Here is an 18,277-nt window from a genome sequence, read left to right on the forward strand (position 1 = left end):
TTTTTTGAGACAGGGTTTCTCTGTAGCTTTGGAACCTGTCCTGGAACTAGCTTGTGTAGATCAGGTTGGCCTAGAACTCAGAGATCCGCCTGCCTCTGCCTCCTGAGTGCTGGGATTAAAGGTGTGCACCACCACCGCCCAGTAAGCCCAACTTTGTTTATAAGCCTAATTAACAAAAAAATGACCTTTTTTATTTTATTTCTGTGTGTGTGCAGTTGCTCTAGGAGACCTGGAATGGGTGTCAGATCCCCTGGATTCAGAGCTCCAAGTAGTTGTGAGCAGTCCGATGTGGGTGCTCAGAATTGGATTTGGGTCCTCTGGAAGAGCAGCAAGTGCTCTAACTGCTGAGCCATCTCTCCAGCTCCTTTATTTTAGAGTTCAGAAATTTTAAATGATCCATGAAACCACTGTCTACTTAAGTGATTTTTGAAAGCATAAATAGAATAAAAATTACAACCAAATAATAAAAAGGGGGCTCTTTGTCTTGCAGTGGATTTGCATAGCTTCTATTTATGCTAATGGAAGTTAAACACCTGTTCCGAGGAGGAACAAGACCCCTATCTGTGAAAATCAATATGTGCAGCAGATTTCCAGATAAAATGCTGAAGTCAAACAAGCAAGAACGTGTGCTACACAAACACAGCATCAAGCCCGAAAACACGACTGGTTTCTGTTTGACTTCCAGAGTTACAGGCCCTGAGATAATTCAACCTGTTGATTTCTGTGAGCTCATATGCCACTCTCTATTTACCTCTTTACAAGTCCCTAATAAATTGCATCAGTAAATCTGGATTTGAGCCACAGCTATCATCGTACGAGTCACGAAGGATGATTGTCCATAATCGAGAAGGCCATGATCACTGGGACTGTGTGCTGGGACTCCCTGTCGCAGCTGGCGCCTCAGCTGGGGCACATGAAGCAGATGGAAGCAGATGGTTGTTAGCAGCTGGTGCCTTCCCACCTGGCCTAGATTGGCGTGGCCGCCAATGGTGTTCCTAGGAAGTTCCTCACCACGGGGAGCACAGTGGTGACTCACCCCACCCTGCTTCATCTGATAAAGCAGGCGTTACAGAACTCTTCGCCCCAAGACATTATACTTTAAAGTAAATTGGTTGTAGGATGGAAATGAGGTTGCGGGCAGGCGTCACAGAACACTACCTTGTCTGAAGCCCTTGAAGGGTTGTCATCTAGAATCTTCTAATGTAAGACATGAGCGGTAGGATTATACAGCCTGCACTCTCTTTTACCACGTTTCTAGAGATCCCCCACCCCCCCAATGATCTAAGTGAGAGACAAATCTTTTATTTCTGATTTGTCTGATGGTCAGTTTTCTCGGGAACAGAACAGACTACATAACATTCAGGGCCCGTCACAAAACGACACTTTGCTGACAAGTTTCTTTCCCAGCTGCAAGACAATGACAATAGAGCATTCAACTGAGCTGGAGCTCTGAAGCGCAGGACTCTGAGGCTGCGCGAGTCCCACACCAGTGTAGCAGCTGCACGGCAGAACAAGATCTTCACACAAGCTAGCAGCTGCCTTCCCTTCTCCAGTCTCAGAGGTCTGGGGCAAACCAACCGTGGAGAAGGATGCGAGAGGGCTTCTCGCAGACAGACACCTCTTCCGTTCACAAGGCAAACTGATCAGCATGGAGGATTCTGGAAACTACCATTCACATTCTTGCACAGACTGCATCTTAAGAGTTATCTAGAAGTGTTTTATCTTTTTCCATCAAGGCTTTCCAAATGCCAGCATGACCCTGGTGAGGAATTCAGCTTTAATGAGGACCAGAGGACTGATTTTGAATGCTGATCATGGTACTACAACCTACTGACAATTGGTTCTCAATGCCATGTATTTTACTTCTTCCTCTATATTTTTTCTATTTAAATTGCTTCCTGCTTAGGCTCTTTTCCCCTCATCAGCTATGTACCAGCTTTGTATTTGACCTCTAATTCTCAGCTGGCTGGCTAGTCTGGAAAGCACCCCAGATGGCTCTCTGCAGTGGAGGAGAGTGAGGAGGCTGGAAGGGGCCTGTTTGGAGGCATCCCTTAAATACAGCGATGCTCGGTCAGTTCCAGGCTAAGGGATGGTGTCACAGTTATTACGACAATGGCAGAAGCTGCCTAGGAGAAATCTACTATTTCTAGAAAGTGGGCTTCAGCTAAGCCTCAACTGTAAGATGCCATCTTTCCCGTCAGTCCATGGTGCCTCAACAGTGGTGGTCTCCAAAGGTTTAAAGCAAGCTTACAGAGGACAGAAAGGAGGGAGAGAAATGACCCTTCACCTTAGAAAAAATATGAGATACTTTACAGAAACACTTAGGAAAAATGATAGTTAGTCTAAATGACGTTGTTAAGTCTGAGCTAACCACTGCTTTGTGTATGATCAGACAATACAGAAAGAATCATTCAAGTGTTGAAGCCTAGCCTGGTTTTCACTCATTCAGAGAAGGGCTGAAAGACTGTAACATTACCTACACTCACTATAATGGTCACTATATTCCTCTCCTAGTAGTGAATTTGTAAGGATAAACAACCCTACAAATTGTTTGGCCTATTATATGTCGCAGGGATTTTTCTATAGCCTGTCTAGACTCCAGACAATAGGCAAGACTGGCCTATAGCTGCAGACATTTCTTCAGTCTGTAATATCACTTAGAAAAGCAAGGGCAATAATACAAAAATGAAAACCAGCCTGCCCTGCAGTGTGATAGGAGACACAGGAGCATAGCAACAGTTCACAAGTTAGAGACGATGACAGTGGCCTAGAAGGAGTTGGGCAGCCATATCAGCTGAAGCAACTTCTGTAAAATCACACACACTCCCCAGACTGAGTCATAGTTTAGTCATTCTAGTCACAAACTATCAATAGATCTTACTGCAGAAAATGATGGCTATGTTACTGTTTTTTTTCCTTTGGGATGTATCTACCACCTATGTAATATTTCTGTACGTGTGGACGTCTTTCAGGAGTCCTTTATAAAATGAACCAGATCACTGGGCTAGCTAGCACACAGGACTAAAATAGCTAGTGTACCCCCTAAAAAGAGCATCGCGCATTTGAAGGAGACAAAGAGTTTTAACATTTCATCTCTATTCTGCTGTTTCTGCACCTTTTTCCACCTTTATTTTTCTCCCCAAATAACAGTTGTTATTAAGAAAGAAAAAAAAAAGAAAAACAAAAAAGAAAAGCATGCAATTAGGAGAGAAAAATAAGCCTTGTTTAAATTTTCCTTTACTTGCTTCTTTATGTTTTAGGAAACAGGTCAACAAATATTTGTTTTGTTGCTCTGTCTTAGGTGAAGACCGTGAAAAAGCACATCCAACATAAAGAATCCTCATTGCAGAAAATATGACTAGGAAACCATGGGTAATAAATATTTCTGACTCGAAGATCAGTCTCTTTCCCAGACTCCAAGCTGCGGGGCGCCTGGCCATCTGGATCTTCACCATGCAGACCCGTGCTGATAGGCTCTGCCATTTTGGAAGTTTTAACTTGTAGCAATCAGGAGTACCCATGGCAGGGACAAGAGACAAGAGATTCTCAACTGTTTTACTTGGCCTTTCGCATGCTAGGATAGAAAGCCCCATTGCTAACCTCATGCAGTTTCTGTCCCAGCTGAAATCTGAAAATGCCATCTGGCTTCCTTCAGCATAATCAACTGTAGAGCACGATGCACCACGTTATATAATGTGCCACCCAAAGTGCCTCTGCTGCGATTGCCAAAGTCCCAGCAAGCCGACGGATGGAACTGTGCAACCCTTTCTCACTCTGATCGGCTAAGCTAGTCCACCAGCTAGTCACAGAGGACTTCCCAGCCTCAGACTCTCTGCCTACAAATGTGGGCTATTTTCTCTCTGGAATGCAAATGTTAGATTCAAATTATGCCTATGTAACTTTATACAATTGCTTGTTTTTCCTGTATTGTTTTTTTGTCTTTAAGGGAAAACAAAAATATAACCCTTAACCTCACCAGAAATCAAGTTTTTCCAACTCTTTCTTAAGAAGTAAAAGAAAACATTATATATATGTGTGTGTATATATGTATACATAATGTATATATATATATATATATAATAGAAAAGTAAAGATAGGCCACAAATTCAATTTTTTTGTAAGAGATGCATTATTTTTCACAATGATACAGCCCATGATAGTTACTTACTTTACATGTCATACAATACGACATACCAAAATCTCACATGGTAATGTCAAAAATGGTATAAAATTTTATTAATCTCAGCCTTCTTAATTGGCAACACTATACTTAAGTGCTGTGGTTTTGATTCAGCACACCAACTAACTACAACTTGAATTTCTCAGAGTAAACGGCGAATTCCAATTTCAATCTTAACACTATGAGTTTGGTGAGCCTTAGTGTGTCTTCTCATGCTTCCGTATGGTAAACGGGGAGGAGTCGAGATCATTAACTAAAGTGTGCTGTGCGTGGAGACACAGGCCAAATTAGACCCCAAGGAGCTGTTAACAAACTCCCCCTGAAGTCAATGGAAATTTGCAAACGCAATTGAGAAGGTTCTTGTGGCCCAGAAAGTCTTGCTAATAATTTTGGTAGGTCTTTAAAGTAAATTCACAAGTCAATCTTCTGTCCACAAATTAAACGATAAAAAAAAAATAGAACATCACAAATATGTACCTCTCCAACATCGTAGATCCAAATGCGGCCTTCTGAGTCCCCAACAGCAACTTCCTTGCCACCTTGTGCCCAACGGACACGGTTTAGGGCAGATGCCCCCTCAATGGCCACACTTGCTGTTGGCACCTGCCGAAGGGGTTAATGACACAAAAAGGAATATGAATATAAATATACTAATCTACAGCAGTGTGTTCCTCTCCATGAGTCACAACTGCCTTCCTGTGCACGAAGCCACATCCATCCCCTGCACCAGAGTGAAAGAGTCATTGTTCTAGAATCATACGCTCCACTGACTGGAGGGGTAGGAAGGAGAGAAGAACAGGAAAGGGAAGGAGGGACATTCTTTCCCACAGTAAAGAAAGCCGGTGGTAGACATCTCTGTCCAGATCTCATCAGGTGTTTGTCTAGCTCATGAACATGGTAGCTCCATGCCACACTTGACCATCAGATCCTGTGGGGTACGTCAGGGGGAAAGAGGTCTGTGTTTACATGGACTGAGGACAAAGGGCGAGGGTCTGGGGGGAAACAGTCAGTTACTCAGATGACACGATTCTTCATGAAAACACGAGCAATGCATGCTCTGATATTCAGCCGTTTATCAGCCTCACCAGGGAGTGGAGGATCAGAAGGAAAGAGGTGTCAGGTAGAAAGCTTCAAGGGTCTTAATTCTCCTCTTTCCTCTTTTCACTTTTTCTTTCTTTCTTTCTCCAGGTGGCAATACCACAATAGATACAAAGAGGGTCCATAACTTTGGCCCTGCCCTTACAGTGACAACCCTGTTAAAATGTAGCTATTTATGTGTGCGATCCCTTTAGTAAACACTGGAAACCCAGAAGCACTGAAAACTGGGCTAATAATCACGATTGCAGTGAAGCAGCAGGGCTGAAAGAGAACCTGCAGTCATTTATTTATTTACTGCAAGAACCTTCGTGTGTGGAGGAAGGACTTTGAGTGAACGGAGCCCTCCTCGGTGTGTGTGCTCTGTCTTTAAGCCTGGAGGTTTACAGCTGTTTAGAGCGCCTGGCCTTGTGTAAGGAAATGACAACACACCGTTAAGAAAGAAAATGGTACATGTTAAAAGAGAAAGGGAAAAATGATTAAGAGAGGGCCACTGAGAGCATCTCTTGCCACTGCGATTCACCAACATGGAAACACAACGTGTACTTGTGGCTTAGCACCCCAGCGTTCAGCTGCTCCAAGGATCGAAACCATCTGTTTACATGAAACTCTTGAGCCAATACCTGTCTTTAAAATAGCAATAAAAACTCTATCATATGTAAGAATCTATGCTTAAACTTCATCTTGAAATCAATAAAAATTCTTTTCACCTGTTTAAATCATTGCATGTCAATTGTGAACAAAAATGTAAAATGAAAATCCCCAGCTCATTTTTGAAAACACCAGTTTCTAACCATAAAGGTAGCCTGCTGTGCAAGCTAGAGTCTGAATTTTTAACCAAACCTTGCAAAGAATAAAAACAATGTGAATTTAGATCGACTATAATTCTGTCAATACACTTTATTATTAGTTGTGCTGTCCTGAAAACAAATTCCTGATTCAGCTAGAGAACCTTCAGAGTTTACTTTTAATACTGTAACTTAGAAGGATCATACAGGATTTTCTATGTTCAACATCAGATTTTACCTTGGATAATCTAAAAGCTGAGTAAAATGCTTAATCTTCATATAAACATATCAAAAAATACTCAAAAAAACCCTGACCTTCTCATATAGTTAAAACAATGCCTAACGTGTTTCTAAAGAAATGAGTTTTCTTGAAATGAAAGTCATAAAGCAAGCGAAAGTCTATAATATATTAAAAATGCTTTCTTTTCATAGCTGTTATAAAAAATAGAATAGGGTACCACAGCCTATAGTATATGCTAACAATTAATGAGTGAATAAAGAATGAAATATGTCTGCAATAATCTAAGGGGTAAGAGAAGGTCACGTGTGAACAAACGTGTACTAAAATAATCTGATGTCCTATGCATGTGTCTTGCCTTCAACTTTGATTTCCTAAGTATTCTTGTGTCCTTTTGGAACAATCATTTTAATTGCAAATAAAAGATGTATATAACACAAATTACTAACCAGTAAACGCCAGTCACATCAAAGGTAAATTCAAGCCATTTTTACATAGGAGCATCAGGTACAACTTAGTTGAAAAGTATAATTTGTAGAACAACAAAATAGACTGGGAATTGAGACTCCCTCAGCCTTTTTTTTTTTTAAATAAATCTATTTTCTATTTCCTAATCTGACTTACACCTGAAATATATTGCTCAACTGGCCTGAAGATGAAGATGCCAGGAGGGCTTTAGAAGCATGAGGTCCTGGGTTAGAATCAGACTCTGTGTATTGTTACTGTCACTGTGACGCAGAACCACGTTCACTATAAAACCCAACTGTATGTGTGACCAACCCTGATTTTTTAAATGTTAACCATAAAACTTTTCTGCATTTCTCTCTCGGACACCCAGAGAAAGAGAAGCAATGTCAAAGCAACACTTTCTCTTTCTGTTAAAAAACAAACAAGCAAACAAAACCCCACAAAAGTTAGACGATATGGAGGGCGCAGACACCCCATCCCTTCCTGCGCATTGGAGCCGGGTGTTGTGCAAACATCACCTCAGCTTGGCCTGCTCTCTGATACAGCAAACTCCCGAGTCAATCTGGAAAGCGTTTGTGTTTTGGTTGCTCTGGGTGAGTTTCTCGTGGCAAATAGAAGCAATATGATTTTAATCAACAGTGATGAAAGACTTTGGGAAGCCATTACAACGTAAGGTAATAGCATTTTACTATTAGAAGCAAGGATGTTATAAACATTTCAACATCCCCAATGATGGGTGTCCCACTCAGGCTGTGTGATTGGTTTCAAAGATGCCTCGTTACATAACCTCCCGGCACAGTTCTTGGAGGGAAAAGGGAAAAGGGGCTGTAAGGAAGTACTTTAAGAAGGTCGCTGTTTGGTGATAGGTACAGGGATCTGTGCCCTTAAAGATACCCAGATGCAACACCACCTGATGGAAATTTCCATGCCACCTCCCACCAAAAAAAAAAAAAAAATCCTAGCTTTGTGCGGTCCTCCTTCATGTCCTCCAGCTGTAGGGTCCTTAATTAAAAAGGCCAAACAGCTTCCTGCTCCGAGCACTTCAAAAGACTCCTTTCCCTGACATGTACCTCCTACCATGTGCTCTTTACCTGGACATTTGCATTTACGGAGAGCTCTCTGAACCAAAATCCAAGAAGTGATGCAGTGGACATTTTAGGACACGTTCCCCCCATAAGAACAACAACAGAAAAAAACCCAAATGGCTCTGACTCAGACCCCAGTAATCTTGAGGGACTGAAAAAAAAAAGGAACAAAGCAGATGACATACACTTTAAAAATAATCATTTATCAACTTTTCTAAGAAATAGGCTTTTTTCACATGTGAATGACTTGTTAAAATCGCACCTTAAAAAATTTGTCTTTTGCATACATTTTCAAAGTTAGAAACTACTGCCTTTGAGTTCAATATTGTAGACAAGAAATGTTTCCTTGGTAAAAATTAAATAAATGGATGATCTAAGCAGAAAGCAGTAGAGAAAATCATCTTGTATGGAGTCTAAACAGAAATTGTACAAACACCCAACAGTGACAGAGTAACCAACCCCGTTTCAATAATCCCATCTAAAAACAGCACCAACCACAACTTTCTCTTCCAAGTGTCTGCCAATAAAATTATTTCAACACTATGTGCCCTCTCCCTTGGGAAAAGGTATGAATACACCTTGTGCTGTTTTGTTTGCTTTTTTTTTTTTAAAGTGTGTGTGTGTGTGTGTGTGTGTGTGTGTGTGTGTGCAGTGTCAGTAATTGTCTAAGATTTTCCATAGGTGAGTGATTAAATGACATGGCGTTTTGGGCAATGCATCTGCTGGTGGGTGGGGGTGGGGGCGATGGGCGCAGCCCAGAGGCCATTGGAGGGTCTGCCCACAAAAGGTCGTTTTTTGGCAGCAAGACTGCAGAGTGGTCCCAGTAGCCCCCTCCCAGCCCTGGGCCCGGACGCCTGTGCCGCTCACCTCGGTGTCACTGTTGAGGTTCCAGAGGTCCAAGCGCCCCATCCCGTCCACGCAGGCAAAGAGCGCGGGATGCACAGGGGACCACATGACATCGTACACATAGTCTGCATTGTCTTCAAAGGAGTAGAGCGGCTTGTTGTGCTGTAAAGCAGAGAGACCGTGAAGACTTAGTGGCGCTGCCGCCGCCTCGGGCTGTCTAGAGAGCCTAATTAAAAACTTTGCACATTCACCAAGTGTCATAAAACTTCCCGAGATGAAAGTCCTCGAGAAGGTGAACCGGAGCTTTAATGTGACTACAACTGTCCAGTGGCATAAATAAATCCCGGGGGGTGGGGGATACTCTGAATGGGCCGGGGCCGGACCCGCGGAGTGAGGCGGTTTCAGACACGGTTGTAAGCGACATTCCAGACAGGTGGACGCGACTGCCATTAGCCCGGAATTCTTGCCGGGCCAAGCTGTGCAAGTCGCAGGGAGCCTGAACCCAGCAGTGGTCCGAGGGGCTTGGACCCGCTGGGATGCTCCGAAGTTCGGGCGGTCCCTGGGAGCCCTGGTTCTGCACCGAAGGCAACGTCTGCCACCTCGTGGTCCTCGCTTGTCGCTGCAGCAACGGTGGCCACTTCCAGTCCAACGGCAGGTCAAATTCATATTTTAACTCTTCCTTTGAGGCGAGGAAAGGGAACAAATACCTGTAAGGGGTTTCAGCTTGGGGTTTCAGCTTTTATAGAAAAGTGGGAATCTCGCCATTGGAGATCCTAACCTCCCTAACCTTCAGGGTTAGTTTACCTGAACCAAGTGGAACGACGAAGCTCATTGTAGAACCTCTTAACTTACACAGAAAATATGTCATCCTTTCTAAATCACTAAGGATTTCTAAGACCCCTAAAGTTGATGTTCTGAATGGAAACACTGAACATTCTTCCACTGCATACAAATGCCTCCACTCCAGAGGGATGTAATAAATTAAAATGGCACACTTGATTTCCAGAGAATATTGTCACATCAAAATAGCACAGAAGTCAGAGGCAAGTTTGAAAGTACACCAGAAATAAAACGTAATTGGACTTTATGAATTATTCATTCCATCTGGCTTGTCTTATTCTAATTTCTGCATAATGGCTTTACTAATCCCTGATCAATTAATGTAAAATGAAATTTAAATGATAATGAAAGCCCCAGAGATAAAAGAAATTAACTATTCTTATATCCTCTGACAGAAATCTAAACAATGGGAATTTTCGTCTTCTTCCTCCAGTCAGCTGTCTGTAGTCACTTCTCCGGCTCTGTGGAATGCCTACACAGGCCAGGCTGGTAAGACCAAGAAAGGATAACATACAATATAACAATCAAATCCTTTCTGCTTCGGATATTCAGACACATCTGTAGGGAATCAGCTCCAAATATCAGAGCGAACCACCAATGTGTGCTGCCTCTGCATGCAAAATGTCCACAGTACAGGCTCTGAAACTGAAGTGGGGAAGATCCGGGAAAACCCACAGTTCTTTAACCTAAATATAACGCAACAATTTGTTATGGTAGTAACTACAATTGATTTCTTTCTGTTATTTGCAGTTTCTTGACATTTAAAAGTCACTGGTTTGACGAAAACAAAATTTAGATAGCTTATAGCAACACAGTTTGGGCTAGTGGGGTGTGTGTGTCTCTGTGTGTGTGTTTGTGTGTGTTTGGAGTGTTTCTATAAAAGATAGATGTACCAATTTTTAACTTCAGAAGTATTTGTGAGAGAGTGTAATTTGAAAAACAGTATCTGCCACTGAAACACCAAAAAGGAACAAACTAGACATTTGTCTTATAGTCCTGCATATTATTACTCTGTAATTTTTATATACAAAAATATTCTAAATCTCATGTCTGAAATATGATTAGAAGCCAAAATTATTTGCTTATCGGCTACTTACTTATATCTTCCTCTCAATGTTTGGATTACATAATTCAAACTTTTTCCAGAAAATCCAGGTATCAATTTACTACTCAGTATTATAATTGTATCATTTCCCTTATATATATTAAAAATAATTTTTTTGATCCTTCCCTGACAGATGTGTATATTACATCCTAACTCTTTGCATAAGAAAAAAATGTTACAACAGATTCTCGATCTTCCAGCTGTCTGGTCACTATTTGTTGGAGAGCACAGCACACTTCTTTTAAAGTCAACGATGGCGAAGACAAACGTGTTTTAAGATTCTCGTGTCCTCTCCCGTTCATTCAGTCGATGCACCTAAGCATACAGAACTGTAGATATGTATACAAGTCCAAGCATACAGCAAACACACAACACACCTGCCGTTATTGTTGTGACCAGTGAAAACCCCTCCCAGCTTTAGACAGCCACTCTCCCAGGAGTTGTCACCAGAAGACACAACAATCTCTGTGATAAGCGATTCTGTTCACTTTTATAGTGTGTTTGTTCTTTTTCTTTCTGATATTTTCTTTACTGAGAAGTTCAGGAAAAAGTGGAGTCTGCTCCGGAGACGTCACTTTCGAGACATCTGGAAATAACTTCCCTTCTTTATGCTCCTCACCTCAGTTTTGCCCTGCTCGTCATCTCGACTGAAATGCTATTCTTTTTTGCCTTTCCACAGCTTCTTCACTCCCTTTAACCCCCAAGGCTGAGCCTTCTATTATAAAAGTCACTGTGGAAGTAACGCTTGGCTATGGTAGGTGTGTGCTTGGGAAATGGAAAGAAGGTTCACGTTTTCAAAGACTCTGTTCAACCTTGATGAAGTCATAGGTAGGGAAACTTCCTGAACTCATTGCTATACCATCTGGGCTCCTATCTACAGACCAGTAGGTCCCATGTCCTGCACAGGCATAAAATGCAGGCACAGAAATGCCGCTTGTCCACTAGTACTATTTTGAATCGTAATTACACCTGGTTCAATAAGTTATTTCATCATTCTATTTCATTTTGTCTCCAAGGATAACATTATTAACGATCTGCCTCAAATACTTAATGTATTAAAATGTATGTTAAGCATTAAATATCATGAAATATATTAACATTTTCATAAAAGACCTTGAAAGCATCTATTCCCAAGCACACTGCTTTTGAGTTGGCGAAACATAAATTTCAGAGCTCACAAACTTTTTATGACTTACTAGGGCATCGGTTTTGGTTTTAGAATACCACAGACTGTGAAAAGACGGTATGAGAACTAACATTGCCAATGTTGAGGAGGAGTCTCATGCTATCCTTGGTGTGTGTCAAAGTCACTGGGGCTTCACGATTTTAAACAATTCTCTAGAAAATACCTGAGGTCGTTTATTTAACTAAATATTGCTGCACAGTGTGTTGCCATAAAAAGTGTTTGGCAAAGCAGTCAGATTTCACTAGACAAAAACCCCTTCACCTGTGTGTTTCTCTTTCAAATGGCAAGCTTAGCATTACCAATGTGCCAATAAAAGGAGAAGGGAAGTGTCACCCACAGCCTGTGCATGTGTGGCACATGCCACTGAACTGAAACCTCAACCCACTGGGTTTCTCTGGGTCTCCAGGTGTCCCATTCCAACACAGCACATGAAGCTACGCAGCCCAGCTTGCTTCTAATTGTCTGATGTTCAAACAAAGCAGAGTGGCCGACTAGCACAGGCTGGTGTGGAGGGCAGGAAAGGAGGTTTTCTGTGGACCAGGCTCCGCACACATTGTCTGACTTAATCCGCATAAAATTTCTGTAAGGTAGATGGTGTTTATGGAAAAGAAAATTATAGCCCAGGAAAGTAAGTAGGCTGTGGAGGAGGGGAGGTCGCTTTTGGTCTCGGGATTTTTAGCTGTTAAGCACATCCTCTGTTTGCGAGCCCCCTGGGGCCCTTCTACCTCGTCTTCAGTCTTTACACACACACACACACACACACACACACACACACACACGCACACACACACACACACACATGCACGCGAACACACAAACGCAAGTAATAACAACAAATCTGTTCTCCTGCTTTTTACCTCCCCACGCAATTCAAGCACTATTTACTAAGTGCACACTAAATGAGGTGTACAAATAGTTAATATCACTGGCTGCTTTTTTCCCTATCGCAGTTATTAATATTATTGAGTATATCGCCCACACTTCTGAGGAGTGTTTTGGGGAGAAAAGAACATTCTCTCTTCCATGCTATGACCAGGATGGAAACTGTTCTTTAGCCAGGATAGCACAGCAAGAATCCAAAGAGCAAGAGGACAAAGACTCGATCCAGTTCTCTGACTGGGGGCCTCTGGTGAAGACTACGAGGACAGCAGCAGAAAGACGGGAGTAGCAAAGCTAGGGCCAGTCATGAGAGATGGGGGGGAAACCATAGCATTTGGGCAGTTCACCTCGTGTTTCTGAGTGTCAGTTTTCTGGTGTGTAACCTGGAAAGACAGTGCGCTGATTGCTGGGTTCTCTGTGATCCTAGGACGGTTTTTGCCATGTGCCGTGGTACTCAGCAGCAAAGATGGAATGAAACAGAGAATACAGAAAAGTTTGTTTTTCTAAAAGACTGTTCAGTGGTACATATTATTACAGAATCCATTTTACTTGGTGTTCCTAGAATTTGAATCATGAGTTTACAAAAAAATTTAAACAATTTTAAATGCTTTCCAAACTTTGCAACTTAGTAAAATAATAATGTAAAACTGAGAAATTGAAAATAATGGAAGTAGGTAGTAATAGCTTTTCTCATTGATCAACTGAAAAAGAAGAAATACAGAATTGGTGTTAGAGAGTTGGAAGAGTGAAATCTATTTAAGAAACAAAACCTCCCAGTATGCAGCATTCTGCAGTGACCACTTGAAAACCAGGCTATGCTGTAGAGCCTACTCGGAACAACCAGGAGACCCGGCCGCTCTCCAACTTGCTAACTCAGAAACCATTTCCTGTTCTTGACACAGGCTGAGATGACAGAGACCAAAATGGCCATTTTCCTCCGTGTCCTTTGTCTTCCTCATTTATGGGGGACCTACAAGCATCCCAACAGAATTTAGTGTTCTGAAGGGTGGGGGATAGAAAGATTTGTGCTACAATATTCCCCAGTGGCCTCAAACACCATGAGTGGTTATTGAGGTTGGGCTAGTCTAAATGACGAACTTTCCAAGCAGACATAGAGATGTGTGCCTGACCTGGAAATGCTTCTTTTGTGGGGGAGGGGGTATTTTATAGGGGATACTATTCAGATAGGTAGGGGAGAGGACAGAAAACTAATAATACAGTTTCTAAACCTAACTTCTGAAGCTGAAGGAAAGGGAACAGACGCTAACTAGAAACAATATCCTCTTACAGGAGAAGGATGGCGACCAAGAGGAGGAAGGTGAAAATCTCCAACAACTGTTCTGTGGGTTCCTGTGAAGTCATTTAAATAAAGAGCCAGCCAGTTCTTCCAGGAAACATCAGAATGTGAGACCGCAGCATCGCTTTAAAAAAGAAAAAGCAACCAAAAGACCCCAAAACTTCAGGCGCACACAAAATGGGTGACTCTACCATAAAAAGAAAGTGGTTTAACAAACAAATAAACCAAACTCACAAACCAAACCAAAGAAACCAGTGCTCTTGGACCCAGAGAGGTGTTGCAAGTTCAGTACCATCATTGGAAAATTTTGCGTGCAACTTAATTGGAGGCACTTCTAATGCACCAAATATCGCCTAGTCACCTTAACTTCTGCGGCCCGCTATTAAATAGCAATGCACAAGACGGCTGTCTTCAGGTACAGGAGTTGATGCTTAGACAGCAACGCTCTGGGCAAATTATTCTCAAAAGAACATGTAGGGCAGGCCAGTTTGCTGTTTGGGGGCATTAACAAAAGCAACACAGGGACTTGCGTTTGAACTAATTGATTTAAAACAATTTGAAGGGTGATTGTGGACATCCAGGAACCTGACGCTTGTCTCTGTCTAAATGTAGCAGCGACCTGAGAGCCGAAGCCACATGAAAGGCGTTCTTTGTGGCTCTGCCTTCCTCTTCAGCTTATTTGCATGGACGAATCCTCCTAATCCAGGAGGCGCCACCAATAAAGAGCCCAATTATCCATAAAAAAGAATGTACACATATTCACAGGTTTTGACTAGTAAGTGAGTGTTCAAAGCCACGGGGAAAGCTACGAGCTTTGCCTCATTCATGAAGGGAGTGTTTCCCACACTGATGTTTTTGTGAATGTGAGCTTGACCTCGAGGTTCTTTGAACCTGGGCTTCTAGAGGCACACATTTTATGGATGCAATGTGAAGACATTACACAGTCGAGCTATTCTTTTGGATTGAGAATTGTGGAGAGGAGGATTATGTCTCCAGCGCTGGGGTCAAGTGAGTTGCTCCAAATTCCTTCAACAGCTCTTCTCTCAAGCCACATTCTCTTTCTCTTGGAGGAATTGTGGAGCAACAGAAAAAAGAGGGTGAGCAGGTTCAGAAGAGTCCCCTTTACTGGTGGCGTGTTTTCCAGCGTGATCGCTACTACGGCTGAGGTGCTCCATATTCAACAGCGTGGTAGTTAGGCCCAAGCATCCTGTAAGCCTACTTGGGTCGGGATGAGTAAGGAGTCCCAGAAGCATGGAGAGAAGACGGAAGTATCTTTATGAAGGATTGGAGGTGCAAAGGAGGAGAACGGACCAGACCTGGAAGCAGCTAGATCTGCTTGGTTATGTCTGTGCCTGCACATCATGAGGAATTAGACAGAGAAAGGAGTCAGACAGTGTTTGCAGGCCCGAGTTCTGTTTGTTTATTATGACTTGCATGTCAAGTTATACAACTGTATTTTACTAGCTAGTAAGTTACACCGCAAAATATTTCCACTGAAATAGTTTTAAGTACTAATCTTCACTTTAAGCCCTGAAGTTTGTGGCATTGATCTTACAAACTATTTGAAATGTAGACTCTCGGAGGCAGAGTGTCAGGTCACTGTAGCTGCACTGGGACTGACTGGGTAGCTGAGGATGACCCGGAACTACTGCTCCTCTGGTTTTATACAGTGCCAGAAGTGCAGCACAGAGCTTTGTGCTTCTTCCAGTTGACCTATATCATCATCAGTCCTCCACAAATGTTAAGATCTCTTCTTCCATAATTTTATCAACACAGATACAGACACACACATGCACACATACACATATGGAAAGCACCAGAATTATATATCCCCAATAATCCGTTTTGCTCCCTTTACACTTCTGCTTAACTATTTCTTCTTCTCACAAAGCCCCCTCCTACTTTGATGTCTTTGTTGGTGACAAGGCTATTGGCTGAAGGAATTCCCACAACACACAATGTTTAACTAGGGTTGCTTACATGGATATGGGCGAGGACTTACTCACATAAACAACAACATATCAGGAGTTGCTACCCTCTGCCCTCCTGCCACTGCCAATCCAGAAACGATGAAAGTCTAGTAGCTCCATAGGGAGTGGTGAGGGTTCCATGAATCCTTCCCTTGTTGCTGGTGCCTTTCTGAGAGGCTCAGTCTTGTGTAGGTAGTGGTAGTGTGAGTTCATAATGAATGTTTTAAATTTACAAATTATAAAACATCAAATTACAAACATAGAACAATAGATCCTACTTTGATTCCCCCAGTGTATTTATTTCTGAAATGTCTAAGTTGGTATTCGTCAATTACCAAAACTAATCTGGTATTAATGATCTCACTGCATTTGAATATAGCATTTAGGTGTGTGAATGTGTTTGTGTGTGCGTGTTGGGCATATTTTCAGAGTAAGGGTGAGGTTTGATAGTTCATCTTGCTTATGTCTCCTGTGTTAAATGTACTATACCTTTTGTGTAATACTTAATGCTAATAGAGCTGACATATTTATTTCAATTTCAATGAGAATCAGAATGGAGAACCCTAAAAAGCAGAAGTTCAAAACATTCTGCTTGAGTTACCATATCTTTGCAAGAGATTTGATGACTATGCTATTCCCACTTAGCCAAACTGGAATTTCTTCTTTTGAAGAAGCCAACATGAGCTAAACGTGAGGCAAACATGAAGTGATGTGATTCAGAATATTGGAAATAGCCATGTGATCACTTGGATTACTTCCTGTTCTAGAGAATTTGCAAAGTGAAGAGGTCACAGAAATCTGGTCAAGATAGACCTATATTTGTTTAATCTCAAAACAGCTACTTTGGGGTAAAAATGAGTTCCAATTTATCTTGTAATATTAGATGTAAAATAGTAGTTAATGCAGGAGGTCTGGATGTGGGGGAAGCTTTAATTTTATAAGTAGTTAGCGTGTATCTTCCCACACTCAACAGTATTATTTAGAAAGCTATGTTTGAGAAGGTAATCTGGGCAGTAGATCATTCAAATACAAATAACATTGCCCTTCTTTTGGTTGAACAGCAACAGAAAGGATTTCCCAAGCCGTTTACTTTTTGCACAATGAGTAAGTCCAGTGAGCTGGGTGGATTTCAAGCCCCGGAAGTGTTTGCAGTTATGTGGATTAGTCACACGTGTCTGCATACATGTTCAGCAGCTCGAAGGCACGTGCTCACGAAGGAGTGCTGAGGCGAACAACAGAAAGTGTGCATGCATGTTGAGTGGGAACATGGCTTTATGATAATGTCTGTGCTTTCCTTCACAGTTACAGTATTCTGTATGGGTGAGCTTTTAAAAGAGGATGCAGCGAGTGTGTGGAGCGGGACAGAATTTGGTGACAGCACAGGTGGTTTTTACCAAAAGCCAATATTAATTTTATTTTGGTCTGGTCCTAGGAAAGGAGAGGAGAAGGGATAAAAATGATGATAAAGAAAAAAAAACAGCATCAAAAAAACCAGACATGGTTTGGCTATTGAGTTTACCAGAAAGACACCAAGAGGCCTTTGGAGTTGTGGGGATGCTGTTTTCTGTTATCTGGCAAACTCTTACCAACCTCAGATAGTCAATTTCGCTCATATTGCTTGCAAAAGTTGAAACTTTAGTTTTGATTGTGTGTGTTTTCCTTCTGGTATTTTTGGTATTTAACAGCACAACAGCAGAAACACACATTGTTAAACGACACCATTTCAGAAGGCATTCACCCTACTCACAGATGCCCTAATTTCCTTTTACAAAGCACACACTTCAGGTAGTGATCGTCTAAGAACAGAATGCAGGCTTTCTACCCTAGACAATCAGGAGCAGTCAAGATCTGACTCTGTTCTCAAGCGCTAACTATCCAGAAAGGAGAATGGAACCTGAAATGAGTCCAAAGAAGATCATGTATCTGGAGACGCATTTTTACACTTTATTCCGAGAAGATCTGCTGCATCTTCAAGTTATGTATCTTGCAAAATTAAGAACAAACACTCAACAGAGAACTCTACCAAGGACAAGATGGCTACCTAGCTATTGCCTCCATCCTGCTCTCTGGTACTGAAGCAGAGCCCAAGAGACATGAAAACCAGGATGAAAGGGAGCACAGTGGATTACAAGGAGGTGCAGAGGTTTCATTGTCTGAAGAGAAGAGAAATAAAATTCCCAGGTAAAACTCAACAAGGAATTTACCTTGTCTGAAAATCCCTGGAAAACTGCCTGCTACTTGTCTTGTTTGCACTAAGGAAAGAGCAGGTATATAGCCAGGTATTGATCCTGGGCTACAGT

General features: G+C 41.9%; 1 protein-coding gene across 2 annotated transcripts in view; it reads right to left on the bottom strand.

The window, feature by feature from the left end:
- Positions 1-18,277, bottom strand: part of Dync1i1 (dynein cytoplasmic 1 intermediate chain 1) — a 300,797-nt gene that overhangs the window by 13,012 nt on the left and 269,508 nt on the right. For both annotated transcript variants that reach the window (XM_050123836.1, XM_050123835.1), the window contains exons 14-15: positions 8,722-8,862; positions 4,658-4,783 (exon numbers count right to left, since the gene is read on the bottom strand). In XM_050123836.1, the coding sequence (XP_049979793.1) occupies positions 4,658-4,783; positions 8,722-8,862 (267 nt within the window). The remainder of the gene's footprint in view (positions 1-4,657; positions 4,784-8,721; positions 8,863-18,277) is intronic.

The sequence above is a fragment of the Alexandromys fortis genome, unplaced genomic scaffold (assembly GCF_014885135.2).
Source record: "Alexandromys fortis isolate MF-2015 unplaced genomic scaffold, M_Fortis_MF-2015_v1.1 scaffold_214, whole genome shotgun sequence".
Lineage (NCBI taxonomy): Eukaryota > Metazoa > Chordata > Mammalia > Rodentia > Cricetidae > Alexandromys > Alexandromys fortis.